This window comes from Moschus berezovskii, chromosome 8, assembly GCF_049115385.1.
Source record: "Moschus berezovskii isolate FMDL1 chromosome 8, NW_MosBer_1.0, whole genome shotgun sequence".
Lineage (NCBI taxonomy): Eukaryota > Metazoa > Chordata > Mammalia > Artiodactyla > Moschidae > Moschus > Moschus berezovskii.
In genome coordinates, this window is record NC_142467.1 from 67,755,448 (window position 1) to 67,776,683 (window position 21,236).

Here is a 21,236-nt window from a genome sequence, read left to right on the forward strand (position 1 = left end):
ATATATAACATTGTATTAGTTTCAGGTATTCAACAGAATGATTTCCTTTATGTATATATTGCAAAAACTTATTCAACCACAGTAAGTCTAGATAGCATTTCTTACCACACATAGTAATTTTTATTTTCAGAAACTTCAGTTTTCCTTCAATAAATTTAAACTTAGGCACTTATTAAGTTGGTATAAACGTAAATGAGGTTTTTGCATTGTTTAAATTTGCCACTTGATATTGGAATACATTCTTAAATAAATATGATTATGTTGTACATTATTTTAATGCACACTTCTCATTTATGTTTTTTTGCTAGTGACTTTTATTACTTGCTATTCATTTTAAACTTATTTTATGCTGTGGAAATGATGTTAGACAAAAATCCAATTCGAGTGATTTTCTTATTTGAGTTCAAAATGGGGCTAAAGCAGCAGAGACAACTTGCGACATCAACAACGCATTTGACCCTGAAACTGCTAATGAACGTACAGTGCAATGGTGGTTCAAAAAGTTTTATGAAGGAGATGAGAGCCCTGAAGATGAGTGAGTGGCTGGCCATCGAAGTTGACAACGACAGACTGAGAGCCATCATTGAAGCTGATCCTCTTACAACAACACAAAAGATAGACGAAGAACTCAGCGTCAGCCGTTCTACAGTCATTTGGCATTTGAAGCAAATTATGGAGGAGAAAAAGCTTGATAAGTGTGTGACTCATGAGCTGACTGAAAATTAAAAAAATCATCGTTTTGAAGTATCATCTCTTTTTCTGCGCAACAGCAATGAACCATTTCTCAATCAGATGCAATGAAAAGTGGATTTTATACAAAAACCAGCAGCAGCAGTGATTGGACCGATAAGAAGCTCCAAAGCACTTCTCAAAGTCAAACTTGCACCAAAAAAAAGTCATGGTCATTGTTGAGTGGTCTGCTGCAAGTCTGACCCACTGCTGCTGCTGCTGCTAAGTCACTTCAGTCGTGTCCGACTCTGTGTGACCCCATAGACGGAAGCCCACCAGGCTCCCCAATCCCTGGGATTCTCCAGGCAAGAACACTGGAGTGGGTTGCCATTTCCTTCTCCGATGTGTGAAAGTGAAAAGTGAAAGTGAAGTTGCTCAGTCGTGTCCAACCCTTAGCTACCCCACGGACTGCAGCCTACCAGGCTCTCCACTATAGCTTTCTAAATCCTGGCAAAACTATTAACATCTGAGAAGTATGCTCAGCAAATTGATGAGATGCACTAAAAACTACAGTGCCTGCAGCTAGCATTGGTTAACAGAAAGGACCCAATTCTTCTCTACAACAGCACCCAACTGCATGTTGAACAACCAACACTTCAAAAGTTGAACAAATTGGACTATGAAGTTTTGCCCCATCTGCCATATTCACCTTACTTCTTGCCAACCGACTACCACTTCTTCAAGCATCTCAACAACTTTGTGCAGGGGAAATGCTTCCACAGCCAGTAGGATGCAGAAGATGCTTTCCTAGAGTTCATGGAATCCCAAAGCATGGATTTTTCACTACAGGAATAGACAAACTTATTTCTCATTGGCAAGAACATGTTGACTGTAATGATTCCTATTTTGATTAATAAAGATATGTTTGAGGCTAGCTGTGATGATTTAAAATTCATGATCTGGAACCACAATTACTTTTGTGCCAACTTTAATAGATCTGTTTATAAAACAGGGAGAAAGCTGTCCAAGTAATGTTAGATTGCAATAGTATTCAGGAAGCCATTTGGTAAATATGCAGATTTTACCATAAAGAGTTTAGTATTTTTTCGAATCTCAGGTCTTTTATTTTCATTCTAAAAGAAAGCTGCAATAGGTGGAACTTGAAAGGACTCTTTTACAAGAAAAGAAAAAAAATATGGTTACATGGTTAAGTAATAATATATATATATATTATTGGGTTTTCTAATGTTGAGACATTTATGAATTCATAGGATAAATTCTACTTATTTATGGATTTCTTAATGGGAAAAAAATGTGTATTCAATTTATTGAAGATAGGACCGGAGGGGAAGCTGTTGGGAGGACAGGGTCATAGCCCTTGCGTTAAAGGTCTCTGTTGATAGGAGACAGAATGGATGTGTTGATAGGAGGCAAAATAAAATTTAAGAAAGTGTTTAGGCTTTTGAAATCTGATAGATCTGAACTTAAAACCCAGATTCCAGGAATAATTCTTAAAAGCTGTTTGGACTTGGGCAAGTTGCTCAGCTTCCTTGAGACTACTTTTTATTCTATCCTAATGAGTTTGAGTGAACTCCAGGAGTTGGTGATGGACAGGGAGGCCTGGCATGCTGTGATTCATGGGGTCGCAAAGAGTCGGACACGACTGAGTGACTGAACTGAACTGAATAGCAGTACATATTTCATAGGGTTGTTAAAGGATTAATGATTATGCTAAATACTTGGTTAACTTAGTGCCTAGTAAATAGTAAGCACATAGTAAATGTTAGATATTATAATTGTTTTCATTGACCAGTTATTACCAGTAAATTTTGTCTGAAGTAATACTGCTATATTGATATTAGATTTGTGTATTCCTGAAGTTTTTACAAGTGTCAGTGTCATTGCCTCCCACATAGTAGACCTCTAATAGAAGGCTCTTAAGAGTCCCTTGGACTGCAAGGAGATCCAGCCAGTCCATCCTAAAGGAGATTGGTCCTGGGTGTTCATTGGAAGGACTGATGTTGAAGCTGAAACTCCAATACTTTGGCCACCTGATGCAGAGAGCTGACTCGAAAAGACCCTGATTCTGGGAAGGATTGAGGGCAGGAGGAGAAGGGGACAATAGAGGATGAGATGGTTGGATGGTATCACCAACTCGATGGACATGGGTTTGGGTAGACTCCGGGAGTTGGTGATGGACAGGGAGGCCTGGCATGCTGCTGTTCATGGGGTCACAGAGTCGGACGCGACTGAGTGACTGAACTGAATATTATATTCTTGGTTATTTAAAATGTTATATAAAATTCCATATAAAGGACATTTACACTATGAAATTAAAAATTTTTATAACAAAGGAATTAACTACTACAGATCATGGAATTTTGTTTGCTTTTTAACCACGAGCTAAGAAATACTTTTAGTTTAATTTTAATTTCATAATTATCAACGTAGTTTTTGTTTTTATTTTTCTGGTCAGGAAAAGGCTCCAAATAGTTCTTCTAACTGTCCTCCGTCTACACCAACTCCTGATGCTTCTAAGCCTCGGAGAACGAAGCTTGCCTTTGATGACAGGTAAGATAAATAAGATTTTTTATGCATTTAAGAAATCATTTCAGTCAGCATATAAGAAACTCATTTTAATGTCTGTCAGTGACCAAAAGAATTGGTTGTATTATGATATTGTTGTATTGTGATATTGTGACAGAATATTCAGATTTTTAATTTTAAAGGCACCTTCAAGTCCAAGTATTGCTCCTTTTAACTTAATTTACCTTCATTAGTCTCAGTGGGAATGTGAATAAAGTACCTTCCAGTAGTCCACCTTTGCTGACTTTACTGTTTAAAGGCTTTCTTAAGTAAAACAGTGTAGGTTTTAAATAAAGACTGTCTCAAATAAGTAAATAACGTAGGATTTTTCCCCCTCCCTTTTGATGGAGGTTATTTTTCCTACCTACATTCTGTTTACTCTCTAAATCTTTCAAATGATTTATGCTCTTAACTTAATATAAACATTTGTAAGGGAAAAAATTAATAAAATGTTTAGTAATAGCTCATTTTCTTTACTTGACATGAAAACTGAGGGCTCTAGAACTATTATCTTATGAAACTATTTCCCATTTTACTTAAAATACAAATTTACATTGCAGAAATTATTCAGCAGACCATTATTTACAAGAAGCAAAAAAGCTAAAGCACAATGCAGATGCATTGGTATGTAAATATTTATATATTTAATCAAATGAACTTAAATCTTCGTTTGTTCTCATAGCACATCAGTGTGGCTCTCATTTACCTTTATTCTCCTTTCTTCAGTCTGATAGGTTTGAGAAAGCTGTATACTATCTTGATGCTGTGGTATCTTTCATTGAATGTGGGAATGCATTAGAGAAAAATGCTCAGGAATCCAAATCCCCATTCCTTATGTATTCAGAAACGGTGGAGCTCATCAAGTAAGTGGGGAAACTTGCCGCATCATTGGCAATAATATTTCTCTGTTCCTTCTTGGAAAGGACTAATTTATAAAATAATAGCTAAAGAGGATCCTTAATCCTTTATTGTCCTTGGATAAGGAGAAGTAGACACTTTAGTGGGTATTTTTGTCTTTAAGTTTGATTCTTATGTTTAGAGGACTGAGGAGGTCATAAAACAGATGAAGTATTATATTTTGTGTCCTTTGTTTCTTCTCTTATCTCACAGATACACTATGAAGCTAAAGAATTACTTGGCACCAGATGCTACAGCTGCAGATAAAAGACTTACAGTGCTTTGGTAAGTGTTGTATGTTAGACTCTGCTAGATGACAAAGCAGTTTCGTAAGGAACTGTGCTGTCTGTGTTCTTCTGAAAGTTATCCTTGAATCGGCCTTCCATAACCCAGTCATAAATCTATTCTTGATGAGTCAAGAAGAAAACAACAGAATTCCTACTGAAAATTTTTAGTTGTTGTGAGCCTCTCCTCCATTGCCCTCTTGACAAAATAAAAGTTTTGGTAGAGTAAGACTGATATTAGAACTTTCTATTAAGTGATCACTTTTTTAGGCTTTTTTTTTTTTTTTTGGATTTGAGTATAGTTAATTTTTTTTTTTTTTTTTACTCTGAGGCTTCTATTGTGTATTTCAGTAAAGATGGACACTATAAAAAATCCAGGCTCTTCTTTTGGTATCCTCTCCCTCTTTTTACGTATACATATACCTTATCTTTGGGGCTTCCCTGGCAGCTCAGCAGTAAAGAATCTACCTGCAATGCAGGAGTCATAGGAGATGTGGGTTCAATCCCCAGGTCGGGAAGATCCCCTAAAGGAGGGCATGGCAACCCATTCCAGTATTTTTGCCTGGAGGATCTCATGAACAGAGGAATCTCGCGGGCTATAGTCTATAGGGTTGCAGAGTTAGACACAACTGAAGCAACTTCACATGCACGTATACCTTACCTCGGGTAGCAAACATCTAGCTTGCTCAGAATAAAGAAATGACTTGTTTGCTTATCCCCAGAGAGAGCTTTTATTTATCATAGTTATTTACTTTACCTGGCACTGGGTTTAACAACTGGGAGAGCAGCTGTAGAAAAAAACTGGCACAGTCCTATTTGTCATGGAGTCTAGGGTATAGTGTGAAGAGACAGAAATTAATCAAATAACCATACAAGTACATAAATTAAGTACTTTGAAGGAAAAGTTTATATAACTATAAAGGTAAATTGTAGGGATATTGAGTCCTTAGGCAGAGGAAACATTTACAAGGGCTAGATAGTGAAAAGAAACTGGAAACCTTGTGTCAGGAAACTGAAAGACCCAGGAGAAGTTAAGTGAAAGTGACTGGAGAGGTAGGCATTGATGACCATGCAGGGCCTTTTTAAGCCATGTAGGTTTTATATATGTTACTTCAGAGTTGTAATATTTACAATTGAGTTTCTAGTTTTGTTGTTTTAGATTATTTTTAGTTTGATGTAGAGATTATGCTCTGAAGTTTTTTTTTGGGGGGGTGAGGTTGAGGGGAGGGGTGGCTGTGCCATACGGCTTTTATAGGATCTTAGTTTCCTGACCAGGGATTAAACCCGGACCACAACAGAGAAAGATGAAGCACTGAATCCTAACCACTGGACTGCCAGGAAATTCCCCCACAATGATTTTTTAGTCCCTGTGTTATAAATGACACGTTGGTATCCTGGGGATGAGGTTTTGATTTTTGAATGTCAACAAAGAGGAGGCTAGTCCTAGGTCTCTTCCTCTTCCTTTCCCTCCCTAGGTTGTGTAAGGTAATCAGATCACATCTTTTGGTTTTGCCTAAGAGTTAGTGTCGCTGACCTTATGCCATAGTCTGTTCACATGAGTCACTTGTGTACTCTGGCGCAATGTGAAGCTTGTCTATGCTATGTGGCCAGAATCTGTTCTGGTAAATAAGCTGTCCTTTTCCATTGTCTAGCCTGCGATGCCAGTCTTTGCTGTACCTGAGGCTCTTCAAACTGAAGAAAGAAACTGCTCTGAAGTATTCAAAGACGCTGACAGAGCATCTGAAGGTAAGTATACAGTAGGAGTATCTGTTTTCCAGGAGACAAAATTTGTAAAGTCTCCTATTCCCACCTCAGAAGTGCCCTCATGTTTTTCCTGCCAGACAAGAGGAAGAGCTACTGTTTGGGAACTTTCAAATAGTTTGAGGTTTAAAATGCACACATATCTGATTGTGGAACGTATATAGCCGTATACAGTAGCTCTTAGTAATATTTCAATGTATATAATCTATTTTTACCATAAAACCTAATGTTTTTTCATGATAGCCCTACATAAGTCTCCCTAAAATTCGGCCCTGATAATGACTTGGAATGCTTTAATAGCTTAGCATTGCCTGCAGGGTCAAGTGAAAGATTCTTACTCTGACCTATAGGGCCCTCAAGATCGATCTCTCTCCCATTCTCCCTCTTTCTTTTCTAAAGTTTACTCCAGGTAAATTGCCTGGGTCATATACACTCTCTTGTCTGCAGCCTTTGTACATAGGATGACTTGCCTTGCTCTGTGCCTTCTCCCCTCTTCTTTATCCATCTGAATGTTACTCATCCTTTGTCTCTCCCTTGTCAGTCTTCCAGAACACCCCAGCTCTTATCTAAATAACTTCCTTCTGTTGCATATTTATATACACACACACATTTTGGTTTCTTAAGATCAGTACTGGCCCAGTGCTGTTGAATGTAGTTATTATGTCATAAATAAATATTACTTCATAAATTACTTTTTTGTTTGTTTTTTTAATTATTAAGTACATTGTCTCTTCTCCACAGAATTCTTACAATAACTCTCAAGCACCATCACCAGGCTTGGGAAGGTAGGTAAATTTTACTCTGTAAAATTTTATGTGACAAGTTTATTTTTATGTGAAAGTGGAATGGGTTTGGCCACTTTCCAACAAATGTATCTTTTGTGAAAGTGAAAGTCACTCAGTCATGTCCAGCTTTTTGTGACCCCTTGGACTGTAGCTTGCCAGGCTCCTCTGTCCGTAGAATTCTCTAGGCCAGAATACTGAAGTGGGTAGCCATTCCCTTCTCCAGGGGATCTTTTGAACCCAGGTCTCCCACATTACAGGTGGATTCTTAACCGTTATCATTTTTTTTTAAGTTGAAAATATCTTAAACATGCTCTTAGAAAGATTAGAGAAGGAACAGTTCACCTGTAGAAGTCTGAGTTGTTTTTTTTAACAACTCCTCAACCTTTCTCAGCTTGATTTCTGTGGCTAGTTGGAGTTTTATCACCTTGCATTTATCTTTGTTCATGTCTGGATACTGCCAAAATTTCATAACAATGGCATGATTATGGTTCTCCATTCCCACATCACTTCCATCCCAGTCACCCACAGAAAGGATGAAAAATACCATGAAATCTCATATTGTTAATCCACTCAGCTTTCTATAAAACAATTGGAAAGTACCTAATTATATGACCAGATAGGTGGAAAGTGTGTTGAGCTGAGAGTGAGATGATGTAGATTCTAAGTCTTGGAACAGCTCTTGCCAAAGTGTATGACTTCCTCACTTCTTTCCCATCTTTTATACTGTTGCCGTTGGTTAAACCAAAGAGTCTTGATAAAATAATAACTCACAATAAGCACTTTAGTGAGCTAAGTATTTATTTAAAAGAACTTGTACTTCTTTGGAAGTACAGTTCTCTTTTAGTTTAAAAGAACCTTTAAATTTTAAAAGTATTGATGTAGAAAGAGCCAGTCATACATTAATTTCCTCACATTCATCATTTTCTTTATGAATAAATTTCCTGTTTCTCTGTGTGTAGCAAAGCTGTTGGGATGCCTTCCCCTGTTTCTCCAAAGCTGTCACCAGGCAATTCAGGAAATTATTCTTCTGGAGCCAGTACTGCTTCAGCAAGTGGTTCTTCAGTGACCATTCCACAGAGGATCCACCACATGGCAGCCAGCTATGTTCAGGTTACATCCAACTTTCTCTATGCCACTGAAATTTGGGACCAAGCCGAACAGCTTTCCAAAGAGCAAAAAGGTAAGGAGGTCTCTGGAGAGACTCTGAAGAATGGAATTGTTAAAAAGAGCTTTTATGGAATAGTTAAATTAAGTGTCTGTTGTACATTTAGTTTATTATCTAGAATTAATGACAGTCAGTTTGGTGATCTCCATTGCTTATCAATCATGTAAATGTACTGAATTTTGTCAAGAAAATAATTTGCACTATAGTGGTGACACAAACTAAACAAAAAATAGTTTTGGTCTAAGACAAATATGCCTTTTTTCAGCCACATTTAATTGCAGCTTATACTATAAAAGTAATAAAATGTATATTCTGTCCTGGGATGGTTCAGGTAAATTTGGCTATGGGCATAGGATTATATCCAGACATTTTATACATATGAGGTATTTAATATATAAGAAAACATGTTCATACTGGGTTTTTAAAGATATATTGGAAGAAACTTAGGTGATAAAAGAGACTATAAAATGAATAGCCTTCAGTCTAGCATTCTTTTAATATTAGGTCATTGCACCTTGTTATTTCCCAAACTAAAAACACTAAGAATTAAGGAAGTATTAAAGATCTTTGAAAAAGTACAGAATAAACACTTCAGTAGATGTTTTTTTAGCAAATATGTGTGTGTAGCATCCATTCAGGCAGTTTTCCTTTGTAGAAAACTTAAAGTAGCCAATCAAGCAAGTATACTTTTGTCACAGTATATTTAAATATAATGCTGCTTATGGCATCATATGAAAATGAAAAATTCTGATCCCTAAAGAAGGGTAGTGGTGGGAGGAAGGTTGTGTTTTTAAAAACCTGATTTGTTTCTAAAATTTTAAATATTGTCACTACAACTCAAGAAAGGTTACAAGATGCAGTTCTTAAGTTATCCCTACATTACATTCTTCTCCCTGATGCCAGTTTCCTAGTGTCATTTTTCCTTTCATCTCTCCATTCCTCCCTCCCTTTCCTTCTTCCTTCCCCCACTATTGTTAACATTCTTATTTGCCTACATGCCTACCTACATACTTTATGCTAATTTTCAAACACTGACTAAAGCAAAGAGGATGGTATAATGAACCCATGTACCTTTTACTCAACTTCTGTTTCAGCACTATATAACATTTTGCTAATCTTGTTTTCTTTTCCTCCCACCATCCCTCTTCATCGCCCCCCATCATATTTTTCTTTACCCTGGTATATTTTAAAGCTAACTCCTTTATGTCTTCTAAGACATAATGTCCCCTTAGATTTCCTATTGTTTGAAATATGCCTTTTTTCTTTAAACAATTGGGTTTGTTTCAAACAGGATCCAAACATTCATTGATCAATTTCTTACGTATCTTCCTTTCTTCTATTTCTTTGGCGGGGAGGGGCATGCCATTGATATCAAGGAGAAACTATACCATAGAATGTGTCAAATTATGGATTTTGCTGATTACTTCCTCATGGTATTGTTTAGCTTGCTCTTCTGTCCCCCTCATTCATACTAATAGTTATATCTTGAGACTTGATTAGAGTCAAGTTCATTATTTTAGGTAAGAACTTTTCATAGGTGGTACTCTATATTTCCTATTAAATCATACTGTAAGTTATATAATGGTTATTCCTTTTTTAGTCTTAGTAGTATTTGACCATTCAGCTGGTGTTGGCCTGATTCAGTTTGATGTAAACTTTAAAATTTTAAACTATTTAACTTAGGCTTTTAGCATCCATTGATGATTATCACCGACATGTGTTATTCCATTAGGAAATAGAAAATTCATCAGGAATTTATTAGCTGGAGTTCTATAAAGGAAATCCTTTTCTCTTCAACTGTTTGATTACTTCTTATATATGTACACTAAGGTCTTTATTATCATCGTGCATATAAAAACTGTCCTCACTGAGTCCTACATCCCTCTGTTTTCTCCCAGAATGGTGTTGGGATCAAATGTTAGGATACTGTCATTCTTTCCTCCTCTCTACACCCTGCCTTACATACACATCAGTTTGATTTTGTTCACATAGAAAGAATCATGTCATTTCTATCTCTTACATTTTTAAACTACTGTTTAAAACATGAGATTCAGTTCATCAAAGTTGCATGGCATGATTACAGCAGAAAGATCGGACACAGGCTGTTGTAAGTATCTTAACTTCACAGGGGCTCTTATGGGGGAAACTTGCAGATAACAATGTCCTGCTTTTTCATACCACTTGCTTCTTATACAAGAATGTTTTGAGTAATAGTATAGTGTCAATACCTTGTATAATTAGGTCTCCATTTTAATCATGTTTGCTTTGTAGTAGCAATTTCCATCGGTGACATTTTGTTTATATGGAGTATATAAACTCTTATATTGGAGTGTATAACTCTTATAGACACAGAAGAGTTATATGTGTAACTCTTAATTCCTGACCATATAGTCTTTTTAAAATGTTTTGTGACTTGGGGAAAGAATATAACTTGATTGACTATGGGATGATTTGTTCTAAAGCATGAACAGTTATCATTTTAGTGCAGGAGGAAATGTTTTTTACTTTATATGAATAGTTTTTTACGGTCTAGACTAAAAACTTTAAAGCACTGATTGAAAAGAGTGTGCATCATTTAATGAGTGTTTTTGGTTTTCTAGAATTCTTTGCTGAACTGGATAAAGTAATGGGCCCTCTCATCTTTAATGCAAGCATCATGACAGACCTAGTTCGTTATACCCGGCAGGGACTGCACTGGCTTCGCCAGGATGCCAAGTTGATATCCTGAACTGAACACAGTCTCGTTGCCTCTGATTTTCTCCACAACACTGTGTCATGTCACGAAGGAAAACTGCCATAACACACCACCTAGTTGACACTAAGAATGAGGAATGGTTTTCTCTTCCCTGGTTCCTGCATTTTTTTTTTTTAATAACCCGAAGTCATGTCACTTGACCCTTCAATATTCCCAATATGAAAAACTATTTAAATGCTTTTAAATCTGCAGCATGTTGATAATTGGTTTCAGTGATCTATAAGATTGAAATTTCAGTTGCAGTTCATTACTAATTTGTTGAAATTCTATTTATTTTAATTTTTTTTCAAGTTCCCAGATTGGGACTAGTTTAAAACTTAGTTATTTCTGCCTATAAATTTACTCTGTTGAATATTTTATGTAAATTTAATGTAGACTTTATTTATATACTTTGGGAGCTTTGTTACCTAAAAGTAATGTCTTTTTGTGGTAGCTCTTCTAAGAGTAAGAGTTGGTTTATCTAGAATATGGACATGTTCTTTCTACACCTACTACCTGATATTACTTCAGATCTTAAGTACAATTTTATTATTGCAGAATTTATACTTAGTACAATATTAAGGATATTCTTCTACACATGGAAAATCACTTAAATATGAGAAGATGGCAGTCTATGTGAATGTAAAGTGAAATGTTTCTGATTTGGTATGCATTATTTCAAGAACTGTGAACATGTGTTAATAACACTATAGCAATCACAAGGTGACTGTAACTTGCATTTAATGCATTACAAAAGAGGGCAGGCAAACTTTCTAGGAGAAGCATATCATGTGAAGGGTTTCATAAAACGACAATCTTGAACCTTATGGATTTTATTAAACCATATGTTTGGTTGTTGTTGTTACTACTAAGTTGACACTTAACTGAAACAGAGTAAGTTACTGTTGAACAAAGGATGATCCAGCTCCTGAGGGTTGCCGCCTATATCTCTTTCATTGATGATGTTTGTAGGGTAAAATCTCTGTTCAGAATTTTAATTTAAAAAAATTTTTCCCACACTAGATTGTGATGCTCCGGTAGGAGCATGCAATGACTGATGTAAAATGGCCTGGAGCTTTGGTGTGTGTGCTTTTTGCTATACAACTTAGGGTTCTAATGCCTGATATAGAGATGATGAATTTCACCTTTTAAACCTATCTTATGTTTACTACCTTTGTATTTTGAGAAAGCCTTCATCAATGATATATGTTTCTGATGGGATCAGAAAATTCGCACTAGAAAAGTACCTAAGTTGGTTCAGTGTGAGCTCTCTTGGGAAGGGGAGGGGAGCAGGAGTAGAGCTTAATAAGCCAGCTCTGTTAAGAGTTGTATATCAAAGTACCTTTCCCTTATAAGGTGCAGATAGGAGTTAAAGGTGAGAAATATACCTTCTGTCTTTTGTTTTAGTGCCCCTATCATGTCTGGTGTGCCTTAAATCTTACCTTTAAATGAAGACTCTATGGATTGTTTACAGATGAAGTTTTACACTAGGAGCAGATCACCCATATGGTTGGTCTTCTGTAGTAATAATGTTAAATTCTCTTTCCTTTTCAGTTGTCCTTTAGGGTCACATAAAGATTAATTCTTTCAGAAAAGCTAATGCTTTGGTACATGACTTAGTCTAACCTATTGGGTAATGCTGCTTCAAAAAATAGTTTGTCCTCCCAATTCCAAAACTGAATCCATCCAGTCAGAAAAAAGGATTGCCCTGTTATTTATAGATGATTGCTAAGGTTTGAAATGAGAAAGAAGGGGTAGAAAATCTCTAAACCCAGTGGTGTAGTGGCCCCTCTGTGTCTGAATCTACACTTACGAAACTAGTTAACTTTTCTTGTCCTGTGGCCTCATCTCAAGCTTCTTAATGGTTTTGTACCTCAAGTTGGTTTTTTTTTGCATATCACTGAAGATTCAGATCCTCAGTTTATGTTGAATTTAACAGTTTTCCCTTGGAGAAAATTGCCTCTAATATCTTGCTAATTTTATCCTAGTGTGTTTTAGGAACAGTTTTCCTTAAAAAGACAACTTCTCTATGATCCATGGTGGTTATTCAGTAAGAAACTTGCCACAGTTAATCAAAGTAAATGTTTGTCCTGTTCTTCTCTAATTTCTCTGACTCTGATTCCTTAATTTTCTGTGATATCTTGGAAATGGAAAAAGTATCCTTTAAGCTTTTAGACTTTCAGCAACAGCAGCCAGTGGGGCACTTCTGAGTTTCAGTGTGTTCTAGTCTCCTGTGTGTCCTGAAAGATAGCAGGAACATTTATTTCCCAGGTCACACTGATAATTTGTTAAAGCAGAATTTCCTGCATGTTTTATGGTGCTGTGCTCAAATATTCTGTCTCTAAAACTGTGTTAATTCTTGGGAAATTAGTTTTTCAAGCTTTTAATTGTGGAGGGTTTTTCCCACTAGGTGGTAATGGGCAATGGATCAAACTCCTTTTCTAAACAATTGAATTTTCAGTGTAAAAGTCTGTGGAAACACCACTCCCTCTCCTCTGTGTCCATCTCCTCAGAAGTTCTGTCTGTCTGCATCTGTTCCAGCGCGTACTTTGGACTCCTTTACAGGCGCCCATTCCTCCTTCCTCAATAGGTGTCTTCAGTGTTCTCTAAATACTTACAACTGATTTTGACAAGTGGCTAAAACTTACTTAGCCTAAGACTTGTATTTAATATAGTTAATTATAAAAATAGCAACTATTTTTAAAATTGTTCTGTTGACTGCTCTTAAGACCACACTTGTATGCCAGGAGGCAGCAGCCACACCACTGGCAACCAGCAAACAGATTACAGTGGAGGAAGTTGTCACATGGTATAATATTGCCCAGCCTAGGCTGGGCTGTGGGGAATACTCCCCTTCAGGTGATTCAAGTTTCCACAGTCCAGCCTAGGCCCAGCCTGACTGGGGAGCATTCAGCCCATTTCTTGCCTCAGTGCCACCTTTTTCTGGGCAAGTAGTTAACTGATTTTATAAGCAGTGAATACTTCAGATAAATTCACAGCTGTAGTTGCTGCAGAGTAGAGAAGGTTGACCATCACTAGTTTAATTCTCCAATGTAAAAGCTGTCTAGAGTAATGTGTGCACATGCCCACACATGCCTGTGCTCTGGGGGGCTCTCGCACCGATGGATGCACAGGTGTCTGGGTTGCACTTTGAACGACACACTTGTGGCTTTATTAGGTTTGCTGTTGTTTGTTGTTTTTTAATCGTTGTTTGTTTCTTTTCATTAAAGAAAGGTCTAATCAGCTAGACCAGACAGCATCATTTTTGTATTTAATGACAATGACTTTGAGAAATTACCTTATTGAATAAGCTTGTATTGTGAAGCAAGAGCCTGCAGAACACACCTGTTGTAAATGAACGTTCTGGCTCTGGAGGCCAGCAGCACTCTGTGGAGTTTCAGAACAGTCTGTGGTTGCTCCAGTCAGTGATGCCTAGTTGTGTAGAGGAGAGGTACGCTGTGCACTCTTCTAAGTGTGAGGGTATGCAACTTTGGATTTTAAAATTATATACACATACACACTTTATATATATGTATGTATGTATGAAAACATGAAATTAGTTTGTCAGAAATGTGTGTGTTTAGTATTTTAGCTTAGCGCAACTATTTCCACATTATTTATTGATCTAAGACACTTTCTTGTTGACACCTTGAATATTAATGTTCAAGGGTGCAATGTGTATTCCTTTTAGATTGTTAAAGCTTAATTACTATGATTTGTAGTAAATTAACTTTTAAAATATATTTGAGCCCTTCCGTAGTATTATAGGGCTCATACAGGGTGGGAAGAATTTTAATTTTCCAGTTGCTAATTAAACAAAGGGGCCTCATTATGTATTTTGAATTATAGAAGTTTGCCTCTGGATCCCAGGAACATCTACTGGGAAGGCTGTTTTAGGCAGATTGTGAAGATTGTTTTTTAATCCTAAGTAAATTGCAAAGCAAAACATTTCAAATCCATCTAGATTCCTATAACTCATATTCCCTAATTATGTGGAACACAGATTTCATTTCAATTTCATGTATCTATGTGTTGGAGAGGCAGAATTTTTTCCAATAATAATATTGCACATCTAAGGTTGCTATTCAGTAATATAAATAGGAAAGTATTGAATGACTTAGAATATATAGTGACAAGAGGCCAAATTGTTCATGTTTGTGAGCATTTCTTTCACATTTTCACTAATAGAGAAATTCATTTTAGACTCCTAGACCCTATAACTAAGCCAGCAAGTTACAGGAAGTAAGTTATTAATAGTTGGTAAAGCAAATGCAGATTCTGTTCACTCAAACCATATGGTTAATTAAAGAGAACTTACAGTCTCCCGAAAAGCGAATGGAAAGAATATCTTCTTTTTTTCTTTTTGATGGCATTTGGTCACAGAATAAGGCATTAGAGTTAAGTCTAAACCAATCTTTAAGCAACCGAAAATAGCAACCCAAGTAATCGTCATATCATGAAGTTGACTTTGGGGAATGTCAGCTTTGCCCTCTCCTTGCCCACCGTTCCTTAGCTAAGCATAAATTCCCATTCTTAGAAACAGCCAAAAGGTGCTCTAATTTAAGGCATGGGGGAAAGCGCCCACCCAGAAATTCTAGTAATACTCTGTTTTGACCTCTTACTGCTCCCACATGGGGTTACTTTTCAGCTTTTTACCACTGGAATTTTCTACCTGCTATGTTCCTCTCTGGAAAACATCTATTTGGAAATGCTGCCTTTCAGATCAATGCCATAATTATCCATACTGTTGAGTTTGTTGTTGCTGTTCAAGAAGTGTCCCCATTTTACAACTTTATGCACACATCTGGCAGATCATTGACATGAGCATTCAACAGTACTGGGGTCGAGGTGGGGTGGGAATGGGTAGGGCTCACCAACAGAGCTGGCCCAGGTGGCAATGCCTGAAAAGGTGTCACCTTTGAGGACCAGATGTGGGGTTGGTAAGCACAGTTATGAAAATTTCTATCCAGCCTCCATTTTGAATGGTTTTAAGAAATTTTGTATATGGAGGACATAAATGCTTATATATTTATTGAAAATTCTTTTTTTTTTTTTAATTAAAATTATTTGGTGAATAACGGTTTGATATTTGGGGAGGGTTTTGGAGGGGAGGTAATGCCACTGATAAAAGCCTTGTTGATTCTGCAGAAAGGTACTGTTAGTGTCTGATAGGATGCCTTTGTTTTATACATGATCCAAATCTTTGTTTTACATTTCTTTTATCCAAAATATTTAGGCATCTGACATTTTCAACCAAAATTTCAATTATATACTGTGATTTTTGTTTGTTGCAGTACATTAAAATTTCAGAGGTACTTTGGGGCTCAAAAGCTAGGATTTCTAAGTCAGTATGCGCATTTCACGTAATAAAGCTGTTAATGGTGAGCAAAGTATTATATACTAACTAGATTTTTCCACATCTGTATAGTATATTATATGTATTTTGTGGTATTGAGATTATAGAAAGTTTAGAGTGTCAAACATGCGTTTAATGTGTATTTTTAAACAAATTTATGGCAATTAAAATATTTGGAGACAAGGGTATCACATTTCAATTTGTAAAGATCTTTTTAACTCTACTGTGTCATTAAGATGCTTTGTATAATGCCAAACCATAGCTGGAGAAACTAAGTTTAATAAATATCAAATAGATTTTCTGTATTAAAGTTTATAAACACTGTGCTCTCTATACTTTTTCAACTCTTACTTTGCCCTTTTTTTGTACTTCTGTTTTGTATATTAGGGTCTAGTGCTACTCTTGTTTTAAAGTCTGGTCCCACCAGCCACTCCAGTACTATTGCCTAGAAAATCCCATGGATGGAGGAGCCTGGTAGGCTGCAGTCCGTGGGGTCGCTAGGGGTCGGACACGACTGAGCGACTTCACTTTCACTTTTCACTTTCACACATTGGAGAAGGAAATGGCAACCCACTCCAGTGTTCTTGCCTGGAGAATCCCAGGGATGGGGGAGCCTGGTGGGCTTCCGTCATGGGGTTGCACAGAGTCAGACACGACTGAAGTGACTTAGCAGCAGCAGCCCACCAGTCCAGGTCTTAATTTCTTATTATAGAAATTCTGAATTGGCTGGCCTTGGGTCCCTCTGCATAGATCATAATTCTCCCTGCTCCAACAGAAATCTCATACACATCCTTTTTGTTATTCTTGGTGGCTTGGGCTTTAATTGTTTCATTTAACTAGGTTTTTCTTCTGGTTGTCTCTGTTCATAAACAAACCAATATTGCCTGTCTTTGCACCTCACTGATATGTTCTTTACATTCAATGAAGGGTTAAGATCCAGGGCCATAGTTTATGAACTTGCTGAGGTTAATCACTAGCTATTGCCTGCCATTGTGTTTTTATTACCTGAAGAAATGTTAACTCTCACTGCAGTTTCCAGATTAAGAAGTTAACACATTATCATTAGGCAATGCTGGGTTTTCTGTAGTATACAAAATGAATCCTTCCCCTCAAAAGTGTGAATTCCAAGCTGCCAAAATTTCAGTTTGAGACATTTAATAGTATCCATAGAAAAATAAACTCTTTAAGTTAACAAGTTTAGTTATGCTTATCTACATATCAACATTCTAAGAAGAAATGGAGACCAATTTAAAGCGTATATCTGTCTTCAAACATTTAAAAACAAGATTGCTTTACTTAAGTGTCTCCAGGCAAATGCAGTTAATCAATATTCCATAGAACGGAGCATTGTTGTAGGTAAGTGCTGTCCTCTTTTTCCCCTGGTGTGTACATCATTCCTGGGCCACACTTAGGGAGCAGCGTCTTTTTCTAAGGGAAAAGAAAGGTGATTTTTAAGACAAAGGTCTAGCGGTGCCCAGAGCCACTTCTGCTGCATTTCCTTCCTGTGCTTGACATCCAGTCTCAGGGTAGAGCACAGAAAGGAAAGGTATCACTCTATCAGGGTGCCTGTATGGAGCTGCTCTTGGCTCTTAACTCTTGAGGGACTGTCCATGGAGCCCCTATCCTTAGCCCAGGCAGGCCTCCACTCCAGTTTCCTTATTAGGTCTGTGTGTGCTGATCTCTCCTCCGCCCAGCTTCCCAGGCCTCTTGGGTTCAGCCAGCCCTGCTGGCAGGTTTGTGCAGTACCTGCATAGCCTTGTGATGCATTCAGAATCATCCCGACAGGAGGCTCCAATGGGCCTGAGGGAAACCCCTCTCCAAAATGGGGTCATTCTCCTCGGCCTTCTCTTTGCTGAACTCAGTTCTGGTATTGGAGAGCCATCTACCTGTAGGGTGAAGACATAGCCACCTCAGGTTGTAGAAGAGTAATGATCACCACCCCACCCCACCCCACCCCCACCCCCAGATGCTGTAGACTCAGAGCAGAGGGGTCTATTCCTCAGGACTGAGTCTGGCTCTCAAGTTCTGCCTACAGTTCCACCTCCACCGCTACCATCCCCACACACCCAGATACACATCCTGTCCATACCTGGGCTAACAGCAACAGGCAGATCATGAGTACTGCAAAGAGTTTGAGGTGCCACATCTTAATAGGATCCAGGAGCCTGAAGGCCGGGCACAGTACCCGCTTCTTTTTATAGACAGACCCACCTCTTTTTTGGTTGCCAGGTAAGTTGGGGGCAAAGTTTATATTTGCAGTCAAGGTCAGTTTAATAAGTTAATGTCTACCAGAGAGGAATGTGTTCAAGGCCTGCCTCTCAGGAACGCATTTACTGATCCCTCATCTGGACTTTGATTATGTTGCTGGCTCGGACTTTTTCACCCATTTTACCAAAAGTCAGCACTACCTCCTCCCCTTTGAAAAGCCACGTGAAGCCATTGAGGGAGACCAGGCACCTAGCCACATTTTTATTCCAAAATAGCTCAGTGAAATCACTAATCAAAATAGAATTCTCATAATGAGGTCTTTAGAAATAGTGTTGAGTCCTCTCAGCTTATTTAGGAAAGAAGCACTGATCTCTTTTGTTACAGGCAATTGGATATGGCCCTTATCTCCCTTCTGTGGAAAGATGTATGTAGGAGGATGCTTCAGCCAGACTTGCCTACAGTGCCCCAGATACTTATTTGTGTAGATTCACTGTCACCCTAATTATTTGTTTCACATCATTTGTCTAGAAAATGGAAACGCAGCAGCAGAAAATTCAAAGTCCGACCTACCGGCTTTCTCCCAGGGAAAGGGCAATCAGGACTGACATGTTTCAATCGTGGGCAAATAAGTATTGGTTGACTTTGTTTCCCTCTTTAAATTTTGAGGAAATAGCAGGGCTTCCTAAGTCAGTGAAAGCTTGACAGTGGTGACAGATATTGCAAACCTTGAATTACTAGCTTTCCTGCCAGTACATGACTGAGCCTTTTACAGAGCATATCCATCAACTTCAGGGAAGCAGGCATAAGGCTGAGATCTCTCCAAAGTCCAAAACATCTGTCACCTTAAGTAGGAACCACTGCAAGTCCCTAAACCATGATTAATTATGGGTACTCATTAAATGACATATTTTAATGAGTTTGTAGAGAAAGGTGTGAATCTGAATTCTGTGAAAAAGGAGATATATAGAACTTCAGATCTTCCTTTGATCTGGAAGAAAAAGCCAAGAAAGGCAAAAAGATTATTATTTTCTGCCTCGTGTCTCCCTGAACATTTGGCTGATACCTCTTCCCTAAGCCCTTCTCATCTTCACAGGTTGGATATGGCAGGTGAGAACCTGCCTGTACCCCAAGAAAAAGTTGTGGAGATGTGGCATAGCTGAAGTTACTACACAGTCACCAATCCTCTTGCCAAGGAAGTAAAGGGTAGTATGGTAGACCTCAGAGCTGGGGTTGGGTAGGGTAGGACCACAGATCATCCATCTGCCTGTTCCCAGTCCTTTCAGGACCAGGCCAGGCCTGGAGACAGACGCCATTGCTTGCACTTAAGGAACATGGAGAAGCAGACCTATACCAAACTCATCTAACCAATCCTGCAAGTTTGAGACTAATTAGCTATTCCTTCCCTTTATTCCTGAGCTTCGATACAGAATGACCTCAAGTAGGTGCTTAACTAGGAACTTCTGTGGGATGGAGAAGAGGCTGTGAGGTGACCTAGTGAACATTGGGTAAGAGCAGAAATCTGATGAAGTAAGCAAAAGCCTGAACAACGTGATAGCCTAGAGCCTGTGGGCTGAGGGCCAACCTCCCCTTAACAAGCCTACAGTGATGTGCCACGTGGGGTGTGGAAAGGGCTTATTCCCAAGATGGACGCTTTCTCCCAGTCCTCCATTTCTGCCATCCTGTACTTCAGGCAAAATCAAAGTAGCCTGTTGTGTTAACTTACAAAGCCAATACCACAGCCAAGGGAAAGGCCTGGGGCTTTGGGGCCCCTCTTTGTAGGGGGAATAAAGGACTGGCTATTCATCGTCATGGGTGTGACAACACTGAAGAAGCCTTTGTGGCCCAAGCTTCTATCTTGTATGCCATCCCTCCTCCCAAAAGAAAAGATCCATTAGTTACTGCCCGTGGGGGAATCACTGTGAGGGAGAGTATTTCAATATGTGTCTACACTAACTCGGTGGTAGTTTTATTTAAAATCAAACTTTTAAAAGCAAAGTGGCATCCAGACAGCATTCAGCTGAAGTGACAGAATTGTCCAGATGTGGGCATGGCCATCCCACATTCCCCGAGTAGCTGTGAAGGCCAATTCCTGAAATTAAACATTTTAAAAGTGCGGGGGCTCTGTACAGTTAAGTATTTTGCTGAATGAATCAATATAAAAGTACATATTCCTTTCTCCAGCAGAAAGGTCTAAGCAGCCATAAGGAGAAGAAATGCTTCGCTGGAAAGCAGAAGCCAGGGACCTACGTAGGTTAGCTGACCAGAGGCCAGCCCTCGCCCTCTTTTGGCTTTATTCTCTTTCGATGGGAGCACCTCTGTGAGGCCTCCCAGGCACTGACATGTGGGGTTTCAAATGATTAATTTACAAGAAGAAAGTGAGACTGAAGCACGGTTGATAGCTTACAGCTAAGTAACTCTGAATACAACTCCGAGGGATTTGCTGTTTCTGAAGTTAAGTGCCTAGGATGAAATGGGAGACCGAGGGGGTAGCTACATGAACAGCTGTTTGAAACACATTCCAGGTGGAGGGAAGATCATGACATGCTTGACAGTAATTGGAAACATTTTTGCTGTCCCTGAGTAGGAGATGCCTAATGAAAAATGAAAGACTGAAATGGAAAAACTTTTCCAGGTAAAACTTCAACAAATAGAGTGTATTTGCTCAATTGCTGGCTAGAACTGGCATTGACTTCTGGGCCTGCATCTCTGGCAATGTGTTGGCTGATTTAAGTGTCCCCTTCACAGCATTCTGCAGACCAGAGATAAATGCCTTTGTGGGAGCAGGAGCATT

The 21,236-nt window shown here is 38.3% G+C and overlaps 2 protein-coding genes across 4 annotated transcripts in view; one reads left to right on the forward strand and one right to left on the reverse strand.

Annotated features, from left to right (window-relative positions):
* The window catches only part of AFF4 (ALF transcription elongation factor 4), an 83,455-nt gene extending 63,767 nt beyond the window's left edge, over nucleotides 1–19,688 (forward strand). For 2 of the 3 annotated variants that reach the window (XM_055431313.2, XM_055431312.2), the window contains 8 exons: nucleotides 3,146–3,240; nucleotides 3,816–3,879; nucleotides 3,982–4,118; nucleotides 4,366–4,437; nucleotides 6,089–6,182; nucleotides 6,939–6,982; nucleotides 7,942–8,162; nucleotides 10,748–19,687. In XM_055431313.2, the coding sequence (XP_055287288.1) occupies nucleotides 3,146–3,240; nucleotides 3,816–3,879; nucleotides 3,982–4,118; nucleotides 4,366–4,437; nucleotides 6,089–6,182; nucleotides 6,939–6,982; nucleotides 7,942–8,162; nucleotides 10,748–10,875 (855 nt within the window). In that variant the 3' untranslated portion in view covers nucleotides 10,876–19,687. Of the gene's footprint in view, nucleotides 1–3,145; nucleotides 3,241–3,815; nucleotides 3,880–3,981; nucleotides 4,119–4,365; nucleotides 4,438–6,088; nucleotides 6,183–6,938; nucleotides 6,983–7,941; nucleotides 8,163–10,747 lie in introns of all 3 variants that reach the window. The other variant, XM_055431314.2, reaches the window with a different exon arrangement.
* Nucleotides 17,863–20,255, reverse strand: LEAP2 (liver enriched antimicrobial peptide 2). Its single transcript, XM_055430348.2, has 3 exons — nucleotides 20,169–20,255; nucleotides 18,327–18,512; nucleotides 17,863–18,123 (listed from the first exon to the last, which is right to left on the reverse strand). The coding sequence occupies exons 1-3, from the start codon at nucleotides 20,253–20,255 to the stop codon at nucleotides 17,863–17,865; spliced, it is 534 nt and encodes a 177-aa protein (XP_055286323.2).
* Between the last annotated feature and the right edge of the window lie 981 nt (nucleotides 20,256–21,236).